The 20,431-nt window shown below is 46.4% G+C and overlaps 1 protein-coding gene across 5 annotated transcripts in view; it reads right to left on the bottom strand.

Moving 5' to 3' along the window:
* The window catches only part of CEP170 (centrosomal protein 170), a 548,658-nt gene that overhangs the window by 285,997 nt on the left and 242,230 nt on the right, over positions 1-20,431 (bottom strand). For all 5 annotated transcript variants that reach the window (XM_078648584.1, XM_078648586.1, XM_078648587.1 and 2 more), the window contains exon 9: positions 10,890-11,533. In XM_078648584.1, the coding sequence (XP_078504710.1) occupies positions 10,890-11,533 (644 nt within the window). The remainder of the gene's footprint in view (positions 1-10,889; positions 11,534-20,431) is intronic.

Genomic DNA, 20,431 nt, shown 5'->3' with positions numbered 1-20,431 from the left:
GCCTTCATGATGCAGGTATTGCGACTAATCAGAGTGGGTGAGAATTTCCTCAAGCTTGTGTCGGTTCTCTATCATAGACCAGAAGCCAGGGTTCGGGTGGGGGATGGGATTACTCAACCAAGTACAATATCAAGAGGCATGCAGCAGGTCTGCCCTATGTCCCAGCTGTTGTATGCCATGGTAGCGAAACCTCTGGCGTGCGCGCTGCATGAATACAGTGGGCACAGAGGGATTTGCTTCTCAACTACAACCTCATAGTATTTGCTTACGCAGATGACATGCACCTGCATGCCAGAGATGACATGCTGCTGTATGTCAGAGAGCCGCGATCTAACCTAACAGATAATTAATGAAGTGATGAGACTTAGGGGTGTTTCTGGCCTTAAAATTAATTGGGCTAAATATATTGTATTCCTGCTGACCCCGTCTACAAAGCAAGCCGCTCAAGACTTCCCCTTGCGGGGGTCCTCGGAACCGGGTGGGTGACCAACTGTCTGTAAATTTCACGGACCGCCCATTATTTGGCCCCTTGTCTATTGTCGTGAGGAATTAGTTCATGGACACCTTTTGTCCGTAATTTAGGCCATTAAAACGAGCTGTCAACCTGCAAGCAGCTGAAAAGTTCTTCAACTCTTACTGCAGGGGCCAGCTTGCGCACTAGCTGTGATCTTAATGGCCTGCAGCAGCCCCACCCTAAGTCGGTGCAACCAAATCTTTCCCCTCACAGCAGGGTCAGAATGTGACTCACCCTCGCTTAACTATATGTTATTTAGGTAGTATGATGCCACATTTCAGATAATGTGGTAGACAGGGCATTTTACGGCAAACTGGGACAGCAGAAATTTGGAAAATTGCATATAATTTTAAAAGGGATCTTTATATGAATATGAAGGTTTTTCTACCAATGATTTTGGGACATGAGTGGGAAATCACTTGTTTTAAAACACGTTCGGCTTATATCATTGGTGAATACAAAGGAATGGCAGACAATTCGATATCAAGCAGGAGGGATGGGCGTTCTCCTCCAATATTTGCGATAAATAGTGCATTTGAAAGTACACCTGATTGCTAATTAATTACATAAACTTGATAGGATTTAACAAGACAATTTTACAGAGGGTTGGGAAGGGCTAAGGGTTCACCTCCTACTAAAATAAGGTAAACGTGTAATGAATAGTCCAACTTATTGGAGGAGTTTTTGTCCTGAATTTTTGTCCTGAATTTTCACACTTTGTCCAGAATTTTTACAATCGGCGTCCTGAATTTGCTTCCAGGTGTGTCGGTCACCCTAGGACCCGGTGGGCTTTCTTGAGATACAAACCCACACCAACTCAGAACTCGTAATCAGTGAAAATTAAAGCAGGTCTATTGTGAAAGTGGAATAAGATATTGATCGCTGGATCCGTCTGGGGCCTGTTCCTACGGTTTCAGAATGGTCCAAAGATATGTTGTACTGCAATACACAGACTGAGTTGTAGAATGAAATGTTGCCCCCTCAGAGTTGCCCTAAGAGCTTTTGAGGACTGTATAAACAAATTCTCACTGAAAAAGAAAGGGGTATTAGAGGAGGTGCATTAAGATTCCGTGCATGCTGTAGGGGGCTTGGGTCCCTGTCACCTAGAGCAGGAGTTGCACTGAAGGAGGTATACACATTCGAACACACCTTTAATCAGATTGTGACATGTATCTTCTATGCCGCTAGTCATAGATCTCCAACATGGTCTCTTCCTACTACTCCACGATGTATAATTCAGAAGCTTTCACTTTTTGTCTTCTGTACTACATATGGGCTCTACGCTTGTAAAGGGTACATCTTGTTGCAAATATGTAATGTTTTACTGTGATATGTTTAAATAAAATAATAAAAAATAATTTTAAAAAAGGAAGCTAAAGCAAATTTAGAGACGAAGAAATGTGGTCTCTATATTTCAGACGACAAAGAAATCAATCTGTAGTGTTCTGTAATCTCTGACAAAGCACAGCAAGATAAACAAGAGAGTTCTAGTAACATTATTTCTGTAGCACCCAGTAGGCTATATTATACTGGTGAAATACATTTAAGATTGAGATGTGGGAAAACAGTCTCATTCATTGCTGCAACTTTAGGAGCAAAGGAGTAACTGATGTCAAAAAACACAATAAGAATCTTTTATACCTGTATATAAGGAGGGCACGCTAATACGTCTGTCGGACAGATTTCCTGAGAGCAAGTACTAAAGAACCAAACCTCTAAAATTTCAGATTTTCTCGAATTTATTTTTAGAGTACTATGTTACAACTAGGCAGGCCAAGAGTGCAGGGTACCAGCAAAGAATTCTTTCGAAGAATATGGACCAGGACGTGTTTTAATCAAACAAGTGGGACCAGCAGAACTTTAAAAATAAGATTTGGCAAACATAATACGTTTGGCTTGTGATTTGAGGCTCGACTTTGATGGGAAATTCATGTTACTGAAAGAGCAGAATACTAAATTGTTGGATTAACTTTGATTTGCATTTAATTACACACCAAAATAGGTTTTCCTTGCCAATCTTGTTGACTGCATTCTTAAGCCACACAGTAGTCAATAGTAATCTTCTCATGCTACAATTTGTTGGGAGAGATGTAATAAAACACACAATTCTAATCTAAACTACTCTCAAGGTATTTCGTTCAAGACTCTTTAGTCGGAGCTAAATGGGCACCATTTTTAATCATACACTGTGTCACACAGTCCAAAGATGTCAAAAGGAACTATTAAACAGATCACCTTAAAATGCTAACCAAGGAGTAGTTTCTTACCTGTAACTCCAGTTCTGTAGTAGGGGTATCTCTGTTATAGTCATAATCTAGTGAATAGTCCCGCCCATGTGCGTGGACCCCGGAGCAATCAAAAATAATCTCTTAAACTGTCTTCATTGCAGTCCTGCATACACACTTAAGAGAAAATTAAAGACAATACTGCAGCCTGTACCTACAAGGCTACACTGTCCAGTACTTCAGCTAGAAATGCCAAGGATAGAACATCAAAAACACATTAAACACAATCTGTCAAGTTTCACCCATAGAGAAACTTTCCTCCTCTCACCAAATCCTTGGAATGATAGAGAGGAAGGTAGGGACAGACAAGCCTCCATAGTCTGCCATTATGTGTCTGGAAAAGGGATACCGTGCCTTTAAGGAACTCTCTGGAGACCCTCGGTATCCCAGCATGCTCAGACCCTTCCTTTTACTTTCAGTTCTTTTTGAAGATACATAAAGCAAGGCCTGTAGCATACATTCCAGTACCATTTTCTCCACCGGGGAGGAGGGCGGGCGCTTATGACTATAACAGAGATACCCCTACTACAGAACTGGAGTTACAGGTAAGAAACTACTTCTTCTGTAGTAGGGGATCTCTGTGTATAGTCATAATCTAGTGAATAGAATGGCAAGCGCATTCAAAAACAATCCAGCGGTGGAGAAATAAAGACAACACCACTATTGTGCGAACAGATTCCGCAGCGAAGCCTGCCCAACCTGAGCATCTGCTCTGGCATCCAAATCCAGACAGTAGTGCTTAGCAAAGGCGTGGACAGACTTCCAAGTGGCCGCCCTGCAGATCTCTGCAATGGGAACATTTCGAAGCAAAGCTGTTGTAGCTGCTTTGCCCCTGGTAGAATGAGCCTTAGGCTTACCCCCTAAGGTCTTATTCGCCTTCTGATAACAGAGCTGGATACATGACACAATACACCTAGAGATGGACTGTTTCGAAGTAGCCAGACCAGTCCTAACCGACCCATAGTTGACAAACAGCTGGTCGGATCTACGAATATCCTTGGTCTTATCCAGATAGAATTTCAACACCCTTCTGACATCCAGGGAATGCAGAGACCGTTCCACTGGAGTGGAAGGATTCTGGGAAAATGTTGGTAAAGTTATACTCTGATTAACATGAAAATCAGAAATCACCTTGGGAAGGAACTTAGGGTGAGTACGCATAACAACCTTAAAAGCATGAAATACAGTATAAGGTTCCTGGCAACACAATGCCTGAATTTCACTCACCCTGCGGGCCGATGTAATGGCCACAAGGATAGGTGCACTAGGGAAGCCTTATGAATAGGCTCGAAGGGTTACTTCATCAGCCTGGATAGCACCACATTCAGTTCCCATGAAGGCGAAGGAAGGCGAAGGAAGCCGAACAGGAGGAAACACATTCTTCAACCCTTCCAAAAAATCCTTAATCACAGGAATCTGGAAGAAGGATGTCTGTGAAGGGCATTTTCTGTAAGCAGTCAATGCAGCCAGATGAACCTTAATGGAATGGAAATTAAGGCCAGACTGAGCCAGATGCAGAAGGTACGGAAGGATAACATCCTCCTTGCAGGTTGTTGGATCATAGTTCTTAGACATGCACCAGATGCAGAATCTCTTCCATTTAGAAGCATAAGAGGTCCTCGTAGATGGCCTCTTAGCCTCCTTCAATATGTCCATGCAATCCTCAGGAAGATTCAAGTGGCCATATTGCACTATCTCAGGAGCCATGCAGCCAAACTCAACGATTAGAGGTTGGGGTGCACCATCTGCCCCCTGAACTTCGTGAGAAGGTCCGGCCGACAGGGCAGCTGCCGATGAGGCAGGATTGACCGGTGAAGCAGGTCCGTGAACCACCACTGCCTGGGCCATTCCGAAGCAATGAGGATCATCCGCGCCCGGGACTGGGCCAGCTTGATGAGCACCGCCGGAATCAGGGGAATGGGTGGAAAAGCGTACAGAAAGCTGTTCGACCAGCTGATCCATAACGCGTTCCCCAGGGTCCCCGGTTGGTAATACCTCGAGGTGAAGTCGCGGCATTTGCTGTTTTCGGCGGTGGCGAACAGATACACGTCTGGAGTGCCCCACATGGCGAAGATGTCGTCGAGCACCTCGTCGTTTATGACCCACTCGTGGTTTTCTTGAAGCAACCTGCTGAGGGTGTCCGCCTGAACATTCTGCACACCGGGCAGATGAGTTAAAGTTATCGTCATTCCTTTGGCTAGAAGCCAGTGCCAGATCGCCAGCGCCTCCTGTGACCGTGTGCGCAATCTTGAGCCCCCCTGCTTGTTGAGGTAATACATCGTGGTTGTATTGTCCGTCTGCACAAGCAAGGAGTTGGTCCGTAAGGACGGATGAAAGGCCTTCAGTGCCAAGTGAACAGCTCGGAGTTCCAGGAAATTGGTGTGATACGTGGACTCCGCCGGAGACCACGTTCCCTGGATCTGTAGATGGTCTGAATGGTCTCACCAGCCCAAGAGAGACGCATCCGTCACGATAGTCTGAGTCGGGATGTCCTTGTGTAAAGGAACCCCTCTGAGGAGATTCTCTGCCGAGCACCACCATCTCAGGGATTGTTGGGCGTGAGGAGACAATTGAATCCGGTCGTCCCAACACCCTTTCCTCTGGTCCCACTGGCCCTCCAAACATTCCTGTAGCGGCCTTATGTGTAGGCGCGCGTGCGGAGTGAGGAAGATACAAGAGGTCATCGATCCCAGTAGAGAAGACACCGTCCTCACTGTTGTAGATGGAGCAGCTATGAAAGACTGAGCCTTCCAAAGGATGGATAAGCGCCTCTCCTCCGAAGGAGACCCGCTCCCGACAGCGTATTGATGGAGGCTCCTAAGTACTGCAGGCACTGCACAGGAATCGGGACAGACTTGGACAGGTTTATGTGCAACCCCAGACTGTTCAACAGGACGGCCGTCCTGTTGAAATGCAACTGTGCTTCCTGGAAGGTGGAGGCCTTGATCAACCAGTCGTCCAGGTACGGGTAGACAAACACCTTGTTCTTTCTCAGGTGCGCTGCTACCACGGCCATGCATTTAGAAAAAGTCCTGGGTGCAGACTTAAGTCCAAACGGTAGTACGGTGCACTGATAGTGATTGGCGCCGACGAGGAAGCGCAGGAACTTCCGACGTTTCCGTGCAATGGGCATATGGAAGTACGCATCTTGCAGATCTATCGCACACAGCCAGTCTCCTCTCTGCAGCTGAGGATAAATCTGGTGCAAAGACAGCATTCAAAACTTTTCCCTGCGAATCCACTTGTTTGCATGTCGCAAATCCAGAATGGGTCTGAACTCGTTCTTGTCCTTCTTCTGGACTAGGAAGAAGCGTGAGTAAAAGCCCTTTCCCCTTTGGGACAGAGGGACGTCTTCTATCGCCCTTTTTCTTAACAGGGTATCGGCCTCCGCCTGGAGCTCGCGCAGCCGGAACTGCGAGCTGACCGGTGGAATCGCTGGAAGCGGACTGGTGAACCGAAGAATGTATCTATTGCAAACAATATTCAGCACCCACTTGTCTTGAGTAATGTTTCTCCACTCTGCCAGTTAATGTTGGATGCTTCCCCCCACCGGAGCGGGTAACGGATGAGGGGGAAGAAGCACCTCAGGGCCTAGACCCAGCCGGGCCTTTGGTCACGGATGAGGCCTGCTGACCACCACGGCCCTTCTGGCGCTTTTGGAACGGGCGCCGCTGGAACTGCTGCTGCTGCCCAGCCTGTCGACCTAGCCCTCTGCCTTGCGTCCCGTACCGTCTTTGGAATGAGCAGAAGGTCTTCTTCTGTTCCTTCGGCTTCCCCAATCTGTCAGCCGTCAATGTCTCCGCCTCCGCCTTCATGCAGGCCTTCTCCTCGTCCGCATGTTTTCCAAAGAGGGTCTCACCCGAGAAGGGTAGATTGGCAACCCTCTGCTGCGCCTCAGGCTTCAAGGACGTCAGACGCAGCCAGGCGTGGTGCCTCAGGTTGACCCCATGGCAGTATCCATGCGCTGCAGGGAGGGAAGAATCCGCAGCCGAACTGATCACCTGGTTGGAGACCATCAGTCCTTCATTAAGGATTTCTTGGAAATCCTCCCTGTTCTACCGGGGAAGGAGTTCCACGAACCGTGTAAGGGACTCCCAGAGGGACCGATCATAACATCCTAACGGGGCCGAGGCACTAGCGGCCTTCATAGACGTGGATGCCATCCCACAGACCTTCCTGCCTGCCGAATCCATCCAGCGGCTCTCCTTGTCAGGAGGCACTGTCGATGACAGGGTGGTGGCGTGTTGCTTCCTCGCCGCCGTCACAATCACTGAATCCCGCGCAGGGTCCAAGCGAAGGAACACAGGATCCGAGTCGGGGCCCGATACTTCTTATGCAGCCTAGAAGGCGCTGATTTCGTAACCGCTGGGGTGAGGAAGAGCTTCATGGCGGGTTCCACCAGCCCAGGCACCAACGGCAATAAGGGGTGAGACAACTGTTTCTTGTGCAGGGTCTCGAAGATGACGGACGTCGAGGGTGTGGGCACCGTGAGTGTGATGCCCAGCTTCGCCGCACCTCCCAGCAACACCTCCTGGAAGGAGACAATGTCGTCGATCGGGGACACCCTCGTTCGAGGGGAGTCCGACAGGGTCGGCGAGAAGTCCCTGGCACTGGACGAATCCGTGTGGCGGGATCTAGACCTGTCCCTCCTACGGCGGCGTCTGGATCTCGTAGACGAACGACGGCGAGTCCTGGACCTATCTCTCCGTGAGCGAGACCTCGACCTCCGCGGCCTCGGACGTTCCGCGGGCCGGACTGGAGGTCGCTGTGGAGGTCGATCCGGGAGCCTAGGTTGCGGAGGCCCCGTAGGCGGCGACGGCAACCGAGGCAGCGAGGCCGACCTTGGAGGAGCCGGTGGAGGAGGACGGTGAGGAGGAATCGGAGGCGGTGGAGGAGTAGGAGGTTGTGGAGGAGGAGTCGGGGTACGCGGAGGAGGATCCATGGGCAAAAGAGGAGGTGTAGGAGACCTCGGTTTGGAGGGTGAGTAAACTTGAGAGTACTCCGAGCCCGAGCTCTTCTGTCCAGAGAGGGGTGATCTTGAGGCCCTACCCCTCGTGGACGAGCGACGGCGCCGCTGCGACCGTGTGCTCGCTGAAGCCAAAGACTCCGTCCTGGTCCTAGAACGTCTAGGCTTCCTCCTCGACGCTGAGCGTCCCTTCGATGTTGACGAGCGTCTCCTTGACGTCGACGAACGTCGCCTTGACGTCGTTGAACGTCGCCTCGACATCGACGAGCGTCTGCTCGGTGTCGATGGTCGTCGCTTCGACGTCGACGGTCGATGCCTCGACTGCGATCGTCTTCTCGACGATGGCGATCTCCTCGGCATCGCCGACCTCCGTCTCGGCGCTGATCTTCGTCTCGACGCCGCTGACTTACGTGTCGACGTCGATGGTGACCAGCGGTGTCGCCTCGCCGGCAAGCGCCGGTGTCTTGACCCCTCTCGACGTCGATAATGGCTCGACAACGAGTCAGTCCTCGACGTCGACCTCGTCGGAGATCTCGATGTCAGTCGCCTCGGCGTCGACGCCGCTTCGACCCAGAGCCCTGGGGAGACGGGGAACAGACTGTGGTCATTCCTTTCGACGCCGATGTCGAGGCCATCGACGTCGACGGAGACCGGTGGCATTTTCAGGCCTTTTCCTTACTGGGGAGCTCCCCAGAGGCCTGCTCACGGGCAGAGGAAGGAGCCCCTTCATGAACCAGACCCACCTTGTCCTTGCTGCCTTCTCTGCTCCAGGCCTTGGAGTCTGGTCTTCTCCCGGTCCTTCAGGGTCCTTTTAGGGAACTGCAGACAGATATCACACTCCTCGGGAATATGAGAAGAAGGGAGACACAGGATGCACACCCTGTGAGGATCTGACTTTGCCTTTTTTCTAGAGCACTCAGGGCATTTATCAACTAAGATAGGCATATTTGATAAAAGAGCACTCCAAACACCAGAGAAACTTCAGTAAAGGTGAGAAAAGGCAAAAAGACGTCGAGTGAACACACTCTAACACTTTAAAAGTGCAATTTGTAGACAAAAAACCCAAAAACAAGGGAGAGCTCAATGCTACAGGGTCCTGATAGCAGGAGCCGGAAAAAAGAACTGAAATTAAAAGGAAGGGGCTGAGCATGCTGGGATATCGAAGGTCTCCAGAGAGTTCCGTAAAGGCACGGTATCTCTTTTCCAGACACATAATGGCAGCCTATGGAGGCTTGTCTGTCCCTACCTTCCTCTCGATCATTCCAAGGATTTGGTGAGGGGAGGAAAGTTTCTCTATGGGTGAAACTTGACAGATTGTGTTTAATGTGTTTTTGATGTTATATCCTTGGCATTTCTAGCTGAAGTACTGGACAGTGTAGCCTTGTAGGTACAGGCTGCATTATTGTCTTTAAATTTCTCTTAAGTATCTATGCAGGACTGCAATGAAGACAGTTTAAGAGATTATTTTTGATTGCTCCGGGGTCCACGCACATGGGCGGGAATATTCACTAGATTACGACTATACACAGAGATCCCCTAATACAGAAAGAGGAAATAAGCAAAGCAATTGATATGAATCCGAATAATATGCAAGTACAAAGCTTTTCTGTATGAAAGATCCCTTCAAAATAAGGCTAAACACATTTGCAGCCCATTAAAAGGATACATTTACCAAATTACATTTATTGTTCTTCTTTAAATAAGAAACCACTTGTAGCTAAAGTCAGTGATGTAAGAAAAAGTGCAGAGAAACATCTTTCACAAAAATACTTTACAAAGAAAACCAGGACAATGTACGCAGACAGGCTGCAACATTTACAGACTGAAAAATTGACAATGCACCTTAAAGGAAACTCTGTCCTTTAGTATCTCATCATGCTCCACAGGTGACAGGGTGGATAGTTCTAACAAGAAGAAGGGAGCCTGTGTATGACAAACAAAGGGCTTCCTCACATTGGTCTGGGGAGGTGGGAGGGATGTTCATGACTTTGATGAGGATTCTTTGCAAACTGCCCTACTGGTACATAGGTTGGTTCACAAAAATACAATGAATTTGGTTAAAATGGGTGCACGATTTCCCACTCTTATCAAATCCATTATTAGTACATCTGGCCCCTTCTTCTTTGTTCATACAAGGATATATCAATGCATGTGCACAATTACATTCATATCTCAGATAAATATACCTTATTTTGCTGCTAAATAATTCCCCTACGATACCGTTCGGAGTTTATTTCGCACCTACGTGCTGCAGGCACTGACATTTGGGTTCGGTGAGCTAGTGTGGTGGAAACAAGCGTGTACACATGGGTATAGGATTACCCCCCTTTTATTCACATTAATTAATACTTATGACAGACATTCTTTTGTAAGCGAAACCTGAAGAAGTGTATCTCGGGGGCATTAGAGGCAGCATCATATTGAGGGAGAGAATCAAGGTGACAGAGCAAGTGAAACTAATTTTCTCTTCACTCCGTACACCTGGTTCAGAAAAATTGCCTCATTCAATCTTCCTTTTTATGAGTATATTCCTGAGATTAATAGGAGGCTGCAAGCCTAAGTTCATAAACCGTAAAATAAAAAACTGTAGTGCATCATGTTTTATATGAGGGGTCTTCTCTAGTGTCCCTTTCTGGAAAATAAACAAGTGGTCTTCTTCAAGGAAAAGCTGACTGGCTATTGGAACTACTAGAGATACGGTAGGAATGTCAACAAGAATCTGTCACTGATTGCAACAGTGTTCAATATCATCATAAACATTGTGATTTTTGCTCAGCAGCGAAACAACATCTGCATACGCCCTTCCGTAGAGACGTTGAGTGGGTGTTTCAAAGAGTCACTGTTTCTGTTTCACAACTGGCTCGCATGCACCTTCTATAACTACACCAACTGAACCACATCTGACAGCTTGCTTGCTGATGCCACTGACTAGCATACGTCACAAGTATTCAGAGAATTTAATTCACTTTTGAAAGACATCTGAGGAAAATAGTCACCTGACCTCATACACTGAGAAATACAGTAAATACTTTAACATTTTGCTTTAACACAATAATGGAAATTTAGCAGGTAATTCAAAAAATGAGCCTACATTTCTGAATGCTCTCCTGTCTTAATTTCTTACCTTGTCAATCATCTTTCTCGCCTTCACTTCTTCAGGATTGGGATAGTCCGATTCAATAGTGTACGTTCCTTTGTCACTTAGGTCATCATCATTGCCCTTGTCAACAACAGTGGTACGAACGTCTAGTGTTCTTTTGTCAAACCCGTTGTTTGTACTTGGTCGATGTCCAAGACTCCCAGAGCTTCTAAGCAATGTTTGAGACAAGACATATGTAGAAGATGGCTCATCTGATTTTTGTTTCAGTAAATGTTTCATATGCTGTGTGTTATGCATCACTCTATTAGAAACAGGAGCAGCCTGAAAAGCTGAGGAAAGTCCCTTGACATCTCCTGAAGCAGGTTTCGCTTTCTCAGATTTTACGTGAGGACCAGGAAAAGGCGCTTCTGGACAAGAAACACCTGCAGTCTGAGAGAAAGAATAGGCACGTCTCTTTCGTGAGTGACCTTCATCAAAGAATTCAATCATGAAAGCAGTCTGGCTCTCTGACTCTTCTTCGTTTTCCGTAGGCTTAGCCTTCAAGTGCAACACTTTTTGTTCAACGTGACGATGTCGCAAGTGCTCGTCAAGATTAGCGCTCTTCATGAAGCGCTTGTGACCCCCAGAATGCTCTGTATCACTTTGCGTGCCATCATCATGCTTGTTCCCTGGTAAAAAAAATAATTAAAAAAGCACTGTGAGGCTGTAGAAAAACACGTAAAGAGCAGACTACTACACTCAAGGCAAGAAAGCAACCTGTATTGAACCCAAGTTTTGTTAGAAACAGACCCTGAAAAATTCAATATGTATCAGCTAGCCCACTTTGCCTGAACTATCAAACAACGAAGATACTTTTTAATGTAATCCTGCAGCAAAAGTTGGCAATTTTTTTTAACAATTTCAACAATCCCCTGGTGCCAAATCTTGAATGCCTGTTAAAAAACTAGCATTAGTCACATCCTCGACATCCTTAAACAGCAAGCTTCCAAACAGGAAGGACATGTTTCGTGTATGGTACAACCAAACAGTGGAATGCCCTACCCCCTCCCCTTAAAGACCAGTCAATCCTTTCAGTTTTTGAGAAAGTATCTTAAAACCTGGCTTTTTAATAGTTAGACCGTAAACAGGTGTCCTAATCCCCTTTCCGTTGTGCTAACAGAGCCAAGACGCCCTTAGACAATTGAGCGCTTTACAAAACGTATTTTCATTTCATTTTCATGTTATACTTCCCTAGGTTAAAAGATGCACATTAGTTAGCAGGTTGAAGACAAACAAGGATATACAGAAAGCATCTGCCTAAAGGGGAAAAAGACTACTTAAAGAACAGGGTACTTACTTTAGGCTATACTTTTTCAGATCCTCGTCAAAGTGCTGACGCCAGTTTCCACCCATTTTTTCATGCCTTCGAGGCGAACGGTTGAAACCAGCATCACAAATGCAATTACAGAATCTAAACTTTAAATCAAAGATATATATATTCCAAATGAAACGGGGTATCAAGGAAGTAAATCCGCGAGCCCACTCAATCAGGTATGCAGAAGTTTATTTTCTCGTGACAAAAGAAAACAAGTTACTTACCTGTAACTTTGGTTCTCCAGTATTGGAAACTTTCATAGATTCCCATGCTTGTATCATTACCCGTCGTCGGAATGTGTGTCCCCAGTATACATAAATAAAAAAGCAATAGAAACCATCACTAAAACAGAACCCAGGCCTAGGCCCATTCCTGTTTTGCATCATATCTACCTCTTTTTGTAAAAGAGACCAAAAAAATGAACAGCCAATCAGCTTGGCCTCACCCCTTGCAAGCCTCCTGAGAGAAGCTCAGAACCTCAGATTTTTCGTAGCCGTTGTGTAACCAAACCACTGAATATGGAGAGGCTGAGCTTTCCCAGGGGAGGTCGCATGGGAATCTATGAAAGTTTCCAATACTGGAGAACCAAAGTTACAGGTAAGTAACTTGTTTTCTTACTCCAGTATTGGAACTTTCATAGATTACCATGCTTGTATCAGAGTAGCTAGCAGTTATCAGCACATTTTTGGGACCATGACTATTATAAAATGAAGAACAAATCAATAGCATCATCACCATAAAGACATTATTAATAGTCAATAACATACTTAGAAAACTTAAGAAAACACAACACACGAGGTTCAAAAATGTGCAAAAGATGATAAAACAGTAACATGGAAGGAGGGATGAAAGGGAAAGCTCACCACTACTGAAAAAGGTTCCTCAGGACTCCTTGGCCGACCGCTGCGTCACGCTGCGTCACCGCATCCAGGCAGTAATGTCTCGTAAACGTATGTGTACTGCTTCAGGTCGCTGCACGGCAGATCTCTTGGAGAAGAACACCAGCAAAGAGGGCAGTAGAAGAGGAAATTGCCCTTGTGGAATGAGCATGGACTCGACCTTCCAAGGGCTTGCCCGCTGCCTTGTGACAATATTGGATAGCATTAGTAATCCAACGTGCGAGCCCCTGTTTGGATAGGGGAAAACCCCTACGAGGATCGTTGAAAGATACAAATAGTCGAGAAGACTTTCTGAAGTCTTTAGTCCTTTGGAGATAAAATTATAAGCACCTCTGTACGTCCAGAGAGTGAAGTGCTTTTTCTGCAGGAGTAGCTGGTTGAGGAAAAAAGTCTTGCGAATTACCGGCTCATTCAAATGAAAGTCCGAATGAACTTTAGGTATGAATTTTGGGTTAGTCCATAAAATTACTGTTCTTTTTTTGAACTGGAGAAAAGGTTCTTGAATGGTGAACGCCTGCAATTTACCCACATGCCTCGCACAAGTCAAGGCCAAAAGAAGCGCTACTTTCCAGGAGAGAAATTTCAGCTCTGCCTGGTGAATAAGTTCAAAAGGAGGCTTCATAAGCTGGGCCCGAACCAAGTTCAGATGCCACAGGGGAGGAGGAGAGTTGACCAGAGGGAAGACTCTGAAAAGTCAGTTGAGAAACTGTTTAACAATTCTTGCTGACCAGATCGAGGTGCCTGAAGACGTGCTTCTGAAACGTGAACCTTGATAGAAGAGTGAGCCAGCCCAGCCTTTGCTAATGATCGAATGTACGGAAGAACTTCAAGTGGCTTCGAATCAAGAGGATGGAGTCCATTGCGCTGGCACCAAATTCAGAAACTCTTCCATTTTAATTTGTAAGTCTTGGTTGTACTTGAGGAACGAGATTCTAGCTGCTCAGGAGCCATGCTGAGAGCAGAAGAGACTGAGGATCCGGATGTAAGACTTGGCCATGGGACATCGTCAGCAGTGAAGGAATCGGCTGCAAATGAAGAGGAAGGTCCAGGGAGAGATGGTGAAGTTCTGTGAACCAAAACTGTCTGGGCCGTGCTGGAGCTATCAGAATCATCTTGCACTGTTCTGCTTTGAGCTTTCTGAGAATCCTGGGGATCAGAGGAATGGGGGGGGGGGGGGGGGAGCGTAAACAAATGCGCCTGACCAGGCCATCGAACGCGCATTCCCCAACGATCCCGGATGGTGAACCCTGCTTGCATAGAACCGGCATTTCTTGTTCTGTGGAGTGGCAAAGAGATCTATTGCAGGTGTGCCCCACCTGTAAAATACTTCCTGTAGAGTAAAGTTGTCCAGTTCCCACTCGTGGCTGACAGACTTCAGTCTGCTGAGCTTGTCTGCTGCTTTGTTGAGGACACCTGGAAGATGTTCCGCTCAGAGTGAAACCTCTTGCTGAATTGCCCATTCCCAGATTTCTTGGACTTCTTGTGACAACAGACGAGATCTGATGCCTCCTTCCTTGTTTAAATAATGCATGGACGTCATGTTGTCCGTACGTACGGACTGAAGACTGTTGTATTCTTGGAAGAAAAGCTTCTAACACTAGGCGAATCGCCCTGAGTTCTAGCAGATTGATATGCAATATCTGATGCTGAGGCCTCCATCGGCTGCTTCTGTGAAGGCCCTGTAACACTGCTCCCCAGCCTTCAAAAGAGGAGTCTGTAGTTGTAATGTGAGGAGCCGGGGATAGTCTGAAAGACAGCCCTTGATAAATGTTTTCCTTGGTCATCCACCAAGATGCGGCGTCTCTCATGGTCTTGGTAACTGAGATCTTGTCTTCGAAGGATCTGTCGATTTGGCGCCACTGCAAATCCAACTCCTTCTGAAGAGGACGCATTCTCAGCCTGCAATGCGGAATGAGGGGTATGCATGAGGAGAAGGAACCCAGCAGGGACTTGTAGAGGCGAACTGAACGTGACTTTCTTTTTAACAATAGGGAAGCCATTGACATTAGTTTCTCTTGTCTCTCTAAGCAGACCCCCAGGATATTGCGGCATAGATCTGTAAATTTAGCGGCACAAAAATTGAAATTTAGCAGCACAAATATTGAAATTTAGATGCATTATTGCGGAAATTATTTTTACTCATAATCATTCTTTTTCAGTCTTAAATCAATGGAAACTGTTTTAGTAGAGTATTCCACTTTCAAATAGGCATGTTTAAAGTGTCTGAGAATATTTGTTTGCTATGCTAAGTCCCGAGACATGTAATGGCTGGCAGCAAAATCTTTCGCATCTCTTAAGTACCTGTGAAGAAATAAAAAGCTGTGTTCTATTGTTTCCCCTCCGTTGTATTTGCATTTAAGTGAGGCTCCAGGCCAAGTCAAGTCAGGATTCTTGATCAAAAGGAGACGCCTTCAGTGCTTAATTTGAGCTGGTGGTTTCCGGTGCTCGGCACGGCACTCAATTAGTTTTCCGGGAGTCGGCACAGCACCTAAGTTTCAACACCGCACTTATGACAGTCTGCCACATGGTGGCGCTAATCGTCTAGGGTGGAAATGAGCAGAACAACGGCGGTTTATGATTGCAATATACATTAGAAATTACTAATTCCTGCCTCCCCAGCCGTTACTTTATCTTTGGTGACCTGGAATGATCTGAACTGTCGCACTTGTAGGCTAGAGAGATGTTAGTAGTTTTGGCAGCGATGGCAGGTGAGATGGGTCGTGCAAGTTGCAGTGGCCTCTTGGTCATGGCCCTGGCACTTATTATTTTACAAATTAAGCACTGCTGTCTGATGGCCCCTTAAGTTGGCCTTTATCTTTGACACGGCTGTAGGTGACAATAAAAAAAAAAACCTTGCTGCCTGCACATTGTTGCTGAGACACTGCACTGAAGGAGCTGAAGTGAGACCTAGACGGCACATTGGATCACTGCACTGGAGGAGCTGGAGTGAGACCTAGTGAAGGCGCACTGGATCACTGCATTGGAGGAGCTGGAGTGAGACCTAGTGAAGGCACACTGGATCAATGCACTGGAGAAGCTGGAGTGTGACCTAGTAAAGGCACACGTGGCTGCACCGGAAGAGCTGAAGTCAGACCTAGTGAAGGCACATTGGTTCACTGCATTGGAGACTACAGTTGAGCTGAAGAAAGCTGACCCACTGGATCAATGTACTGGAATCCAAAGTTGAGCTGTAAAGAGCCCTAGTGATGGCACACTGGTTCTCTGCCCTGGAGGGGCTGAAGTGGGCCCTAGGGAATGCACACAAGATTCTCCTGCTCAGTCTTAATGAAGAAAATTGTCGCAGCTGGAAATCTCAACTTTCAGTTAGGAAGAGTTTCACGAGTGCTGTTGAGGGTCAGGGTTAGCGAAGCAGAATGAGGGGATAAATGTTGCCAGATTAGCTTCAGCTACCACGAAGAGAGGAACACAAAATTGGAGTCTGCAAGTCTGTATTGAGGGCTGCTGGGCAGTTTCTTAGAGTAATTAAGCGCTCTTCTGACCTTAATGTTTTTCAAATTGTGCACGCAAGTTCCATAGGATAAAAATACAAATCACCAATTGGTACAAGTGTGCAATTAAAAAACCCTCCCATATATAGCACATTATTCAAGGAAAAGGAAATAATAGGAGGGGGAGCAGGCAAATGTTTTGATGTATTAAGGTAGTAATCCAGGTTGTTTTCCTTATTTAGTATTCGGTATACTGTGCACATTCTTGCATATATTTTCTGCTTCCCACAAATTCACAAATTTTCTTTTATTGTGCGTGAATAACAATATTCACCTGTTCATGCTGTCCCCAGATCCAGGCCCTCAAACCTAATTTGATTATCTAGCTTTTCTTAAATCTGTGGTTTTAAAGTAAGCTTTGTGGAGAGGAAGCGTTTCCATTTTCTAGCATTTTTCATCTCTATGCAGTGTCAAATTGGCCATCCATCCATTCGCTGACTTTGATGGATTTGGGGAGGCAACAGAAGGCAAACAGTGCGTGACATCTGGTTTCACCGGCTCTATGGGGAAGTCCGACCTTTAACACACAGAGGAGAGGGACATAAACACTACTGGAGTAAAAAACGAAACATTTTTTAATGTAATATATGTAATTTAACACCTTCATTTCTTTGCTGAATTCAGAGCTTCCTCCTCCTCTATCAAAAGCATCAGCGTGTTTACATGTAAGGAAGAGGCCAGCGTTCTATTTGAGCACCACGTTCACATTCTGACACAGAATGGCTATTTTATGGCTGTATGGTGGCACAGCACGTAGTGACATGTGCGCACAGCCAATAAGAAGGCACAATCTTTTGCTGTCTGCCGGGAGGCCTAATTTCGCAGCCAAAATAGTAAATATTGAGGCCATCGCGGCAATCAGCTGATTTCGCAATTTTTCCGTGAATCACGAAATCGCAAAATGCTGGAGTGTCCGTCTAAGGATGGGAAAGCCTTGTTTATTGAAGTGTCCAGAACGGCCCCTAGGAACCTGGCTGTCCTTGACGGAAGAAGAGAAGACTTCTGTTCGTTGAGCGTCAGGCCAAGACTGGAAAACAGACATGTACACCTTATGGCGGATTCTTTTGCTGCCTGCTTGGTAGGAGCTTTTATCAACCAGTCGTCCAGGTAAGGGAAGACCTGGAGTTTCTGTCTTCGTAGAAATGCTGCTACTGGATCTAACACCTTCGTGAAGATCCGTGAAGCTGACCGCAGACCAAAAGGAAGAACCTTGAACTGAAAATAGCTCTTGGCTACTGTAAAGCGAAGATACCTCCTGTGAGCTCGATGGATGGGTACGTGGAAATAAGAATCCTCTAAATCCAGAGTTGCCATGAAATCCCCTGAGTTGAGAAGACGAAGGATGCCTTGTAGAGAAACCATCCGAAAAGATTGTTTGATGAGATAGGTGTTGAGCTCCTTCAGATCTAGTATAGGGCGCCACTTTTCTAACGTCTTCCGTATTAGGAAGAACCGGGGGTAAAATCCCTTTCCCCTTTGAGAGATAGGGACCGGTTCTATAGCTCCCTTGACAAGCATTTGATGGACCTCTAATCATAGCAGACTAAGATGTTTTGATATCATGGCGCGAGGGGGCTTGGATGGTAGTGGTTGTACAAACTCTAGGGTATGGCCATAAAGAATGATGTTCAATACCCACCGATCCGATGTTATTTGTTGCCAGTTCTGGAGGAAATTAGAAACTCTGCCTCCCACTGATGACATAGGAGGAGAAGAGGCAGTAGTCAGAGCCAGCAAGCCGCTATTGCCGTTTAGTGTTGTCTCTGCCCTGGCGACCTTGTCTTCCTCTATTGTTTGACCGAGAGAAAGACGACGAAGATTGGTTTTGCCGTTGACTGTAGTTAGACCTGTATGATTGCGTTTAGGAACCATGAGGAGTAACATTGTTGTTGATAACTTCCTCTATATGTCCAGTTACCTCTTCCTCTCGCTTCTCGGAATGGGAACTTGCGGTATTGTAGAGTCCCTAAGGATTTTGCTGTTTCCGTATCCTTTTTGATATCTTGAGCAGCATCGTCGATATGTTTTCCAAATTGCGCTTCCCCATCAAAAGCCATATCCAAGATCTTATTTTAGACTTCTGGGCGGAACCACATGGCCTGTAACAAGCCCTGTCGCCGCAGAACTGCTGCTCCAGCTAAGAATCGAAAAACCGTTGTTGGAATATCAATTGCACAATCTATGATTTCCGCTAATGTAATCTCTCCTTCCTGAAGAATCCTTTTAGCCTCTTTCTTCCCTTCCTCTTGTAGCTGATCTAGATAGGGGGAAAGGGCGCACCACATCTGGGTATCATATCGTCCAAGAATAGCCAAAGAATTAGCGGCTCTGATTAACAGACTGGACATGGACGAAAATCTTTTACCTACATTGTCCAGACGTCTACCCTACTTATCTGGACGAGTGGTAAGAGGAGCTGAAGGATTCCTAGACTTTCTTTGTGCAGCTTGCAAGATTACAGAGTCCGGCTTAGGTTGGCTGGTCAAACAGGCCAGGCTTCCCTATGGAACCTTAAATTTTTTCTTCAGACGAGGTAGAACTGGAATTACTGTGGCTGGATTCTGCATAACCTTTAAGCCTTCGTCCCAAACGTGGTCCACAATCGGAATTGGAACTGACCAACTTCTTATAAGGCTCTTTAAAGTCTTAAAGGAAACACTCCAATTCCACCTTAGTCATGGGCAGTGCAAACGGTATGGCGGCCCTTTCCATTAAATTATGGAAACCCCCTATATCTACCGGGGGGAATCAATAGGTGCCGGAGCTGGGAAAGCTGGAGCTGGAATCACATAGTCATTCCACTCAGCATCTGGATCTGGAATTGTGACATTTCCTCGGTCCTCATAAGAAGTATCATGTTGGACAGCAGGTGCAACAGGTGGAACATCCTGTGCCACCCCCATTGGTTGAGGTTGTGGTACTTGAGTGACCACATTGCGAGCTTGAGGAACAACAATACTCGGTCCTCCTACTGCCACAGGAGGTTGTGTGCAAATCTTCTCCTGTAATCCACGAACATGGCTTGTAAGTCCGATAGTAAGAAAGAGGGCATTTGAACTATCTCTTGATGATATTCTGGCTGAAATTGAGAGGGAGGACCAAATTGCTCATAATCCTCATACTCTTCATTGGAAGCCGTGTCCTGGCATTTTACATTAAGTTGAAAAGGGCTATCAGCGTAGCCATAAGATCCCTCTTCGTCTTCCGAATCCTCTTCTTCCAGGAGAAGTGCAGGTGGCAAAGGAGTCAGAATTGATTTTTTTTCCGCCAACGGGACCGTAGCAGTTGAAAGAATCGTCGACGAAGAAATCACCATCGTCGCCGCAGCTGTCGCCGACGTAGTCGTGGTCGATGCCGTTGTCGACGTTGTTGGTGTTGCAGCACTCGTCGTTGACATAGTCGTCGACATCCTAGTCATCGTCGACACCATCGACGACGATACATCTCCCACCGGCATTGACATTGTCGACACAGAGCCCTGTGCCAGAACCGGCGATGAGGAAATCCCCGTCGACGGGGTGAGAAATGAAGACGAAGACTTTACCTTTGGAGTTTTCGTCGACCGAATTGTAGACGGCGTTGTGGACGAGAGAGTCTTCTTTGATGACTTTACCTCAGAAGGCAATGATAATGGCTTTCTGAAGGTTTCTGTAGATGTAGGAGGTGATTTCGGAGTCACAGAACTGAATTTCTTCTGGAGATTCTTTTCTTTTGGTAGTCCTTCCCTCTCCTTTACACCTTGGTGAGGAGATTCGACAGGACTAAGCCCTTTAGATCTATCAGAGGTCTTTTTCAGGGCCTTAC

This window comes from Lissotriton helveticus, chromosome 6, assembly GCF_964261635.1.
Source record: "Lissotriton helveticus chromosome 6, aLisHel1.1, whole genome shotgun sequence".
Taxonomy (NCBI): domain Eukaryota; kingdom Metazoa; phylum Chordata; class Amphibia; order Caudata; family Salamandridae; genus Lissotriton; species Lissotriton helveticus.
Note: the sequence above shows the minus strand (reverse complement) of the source record. Positions and strands in the feature narration are given on the sequence as shown.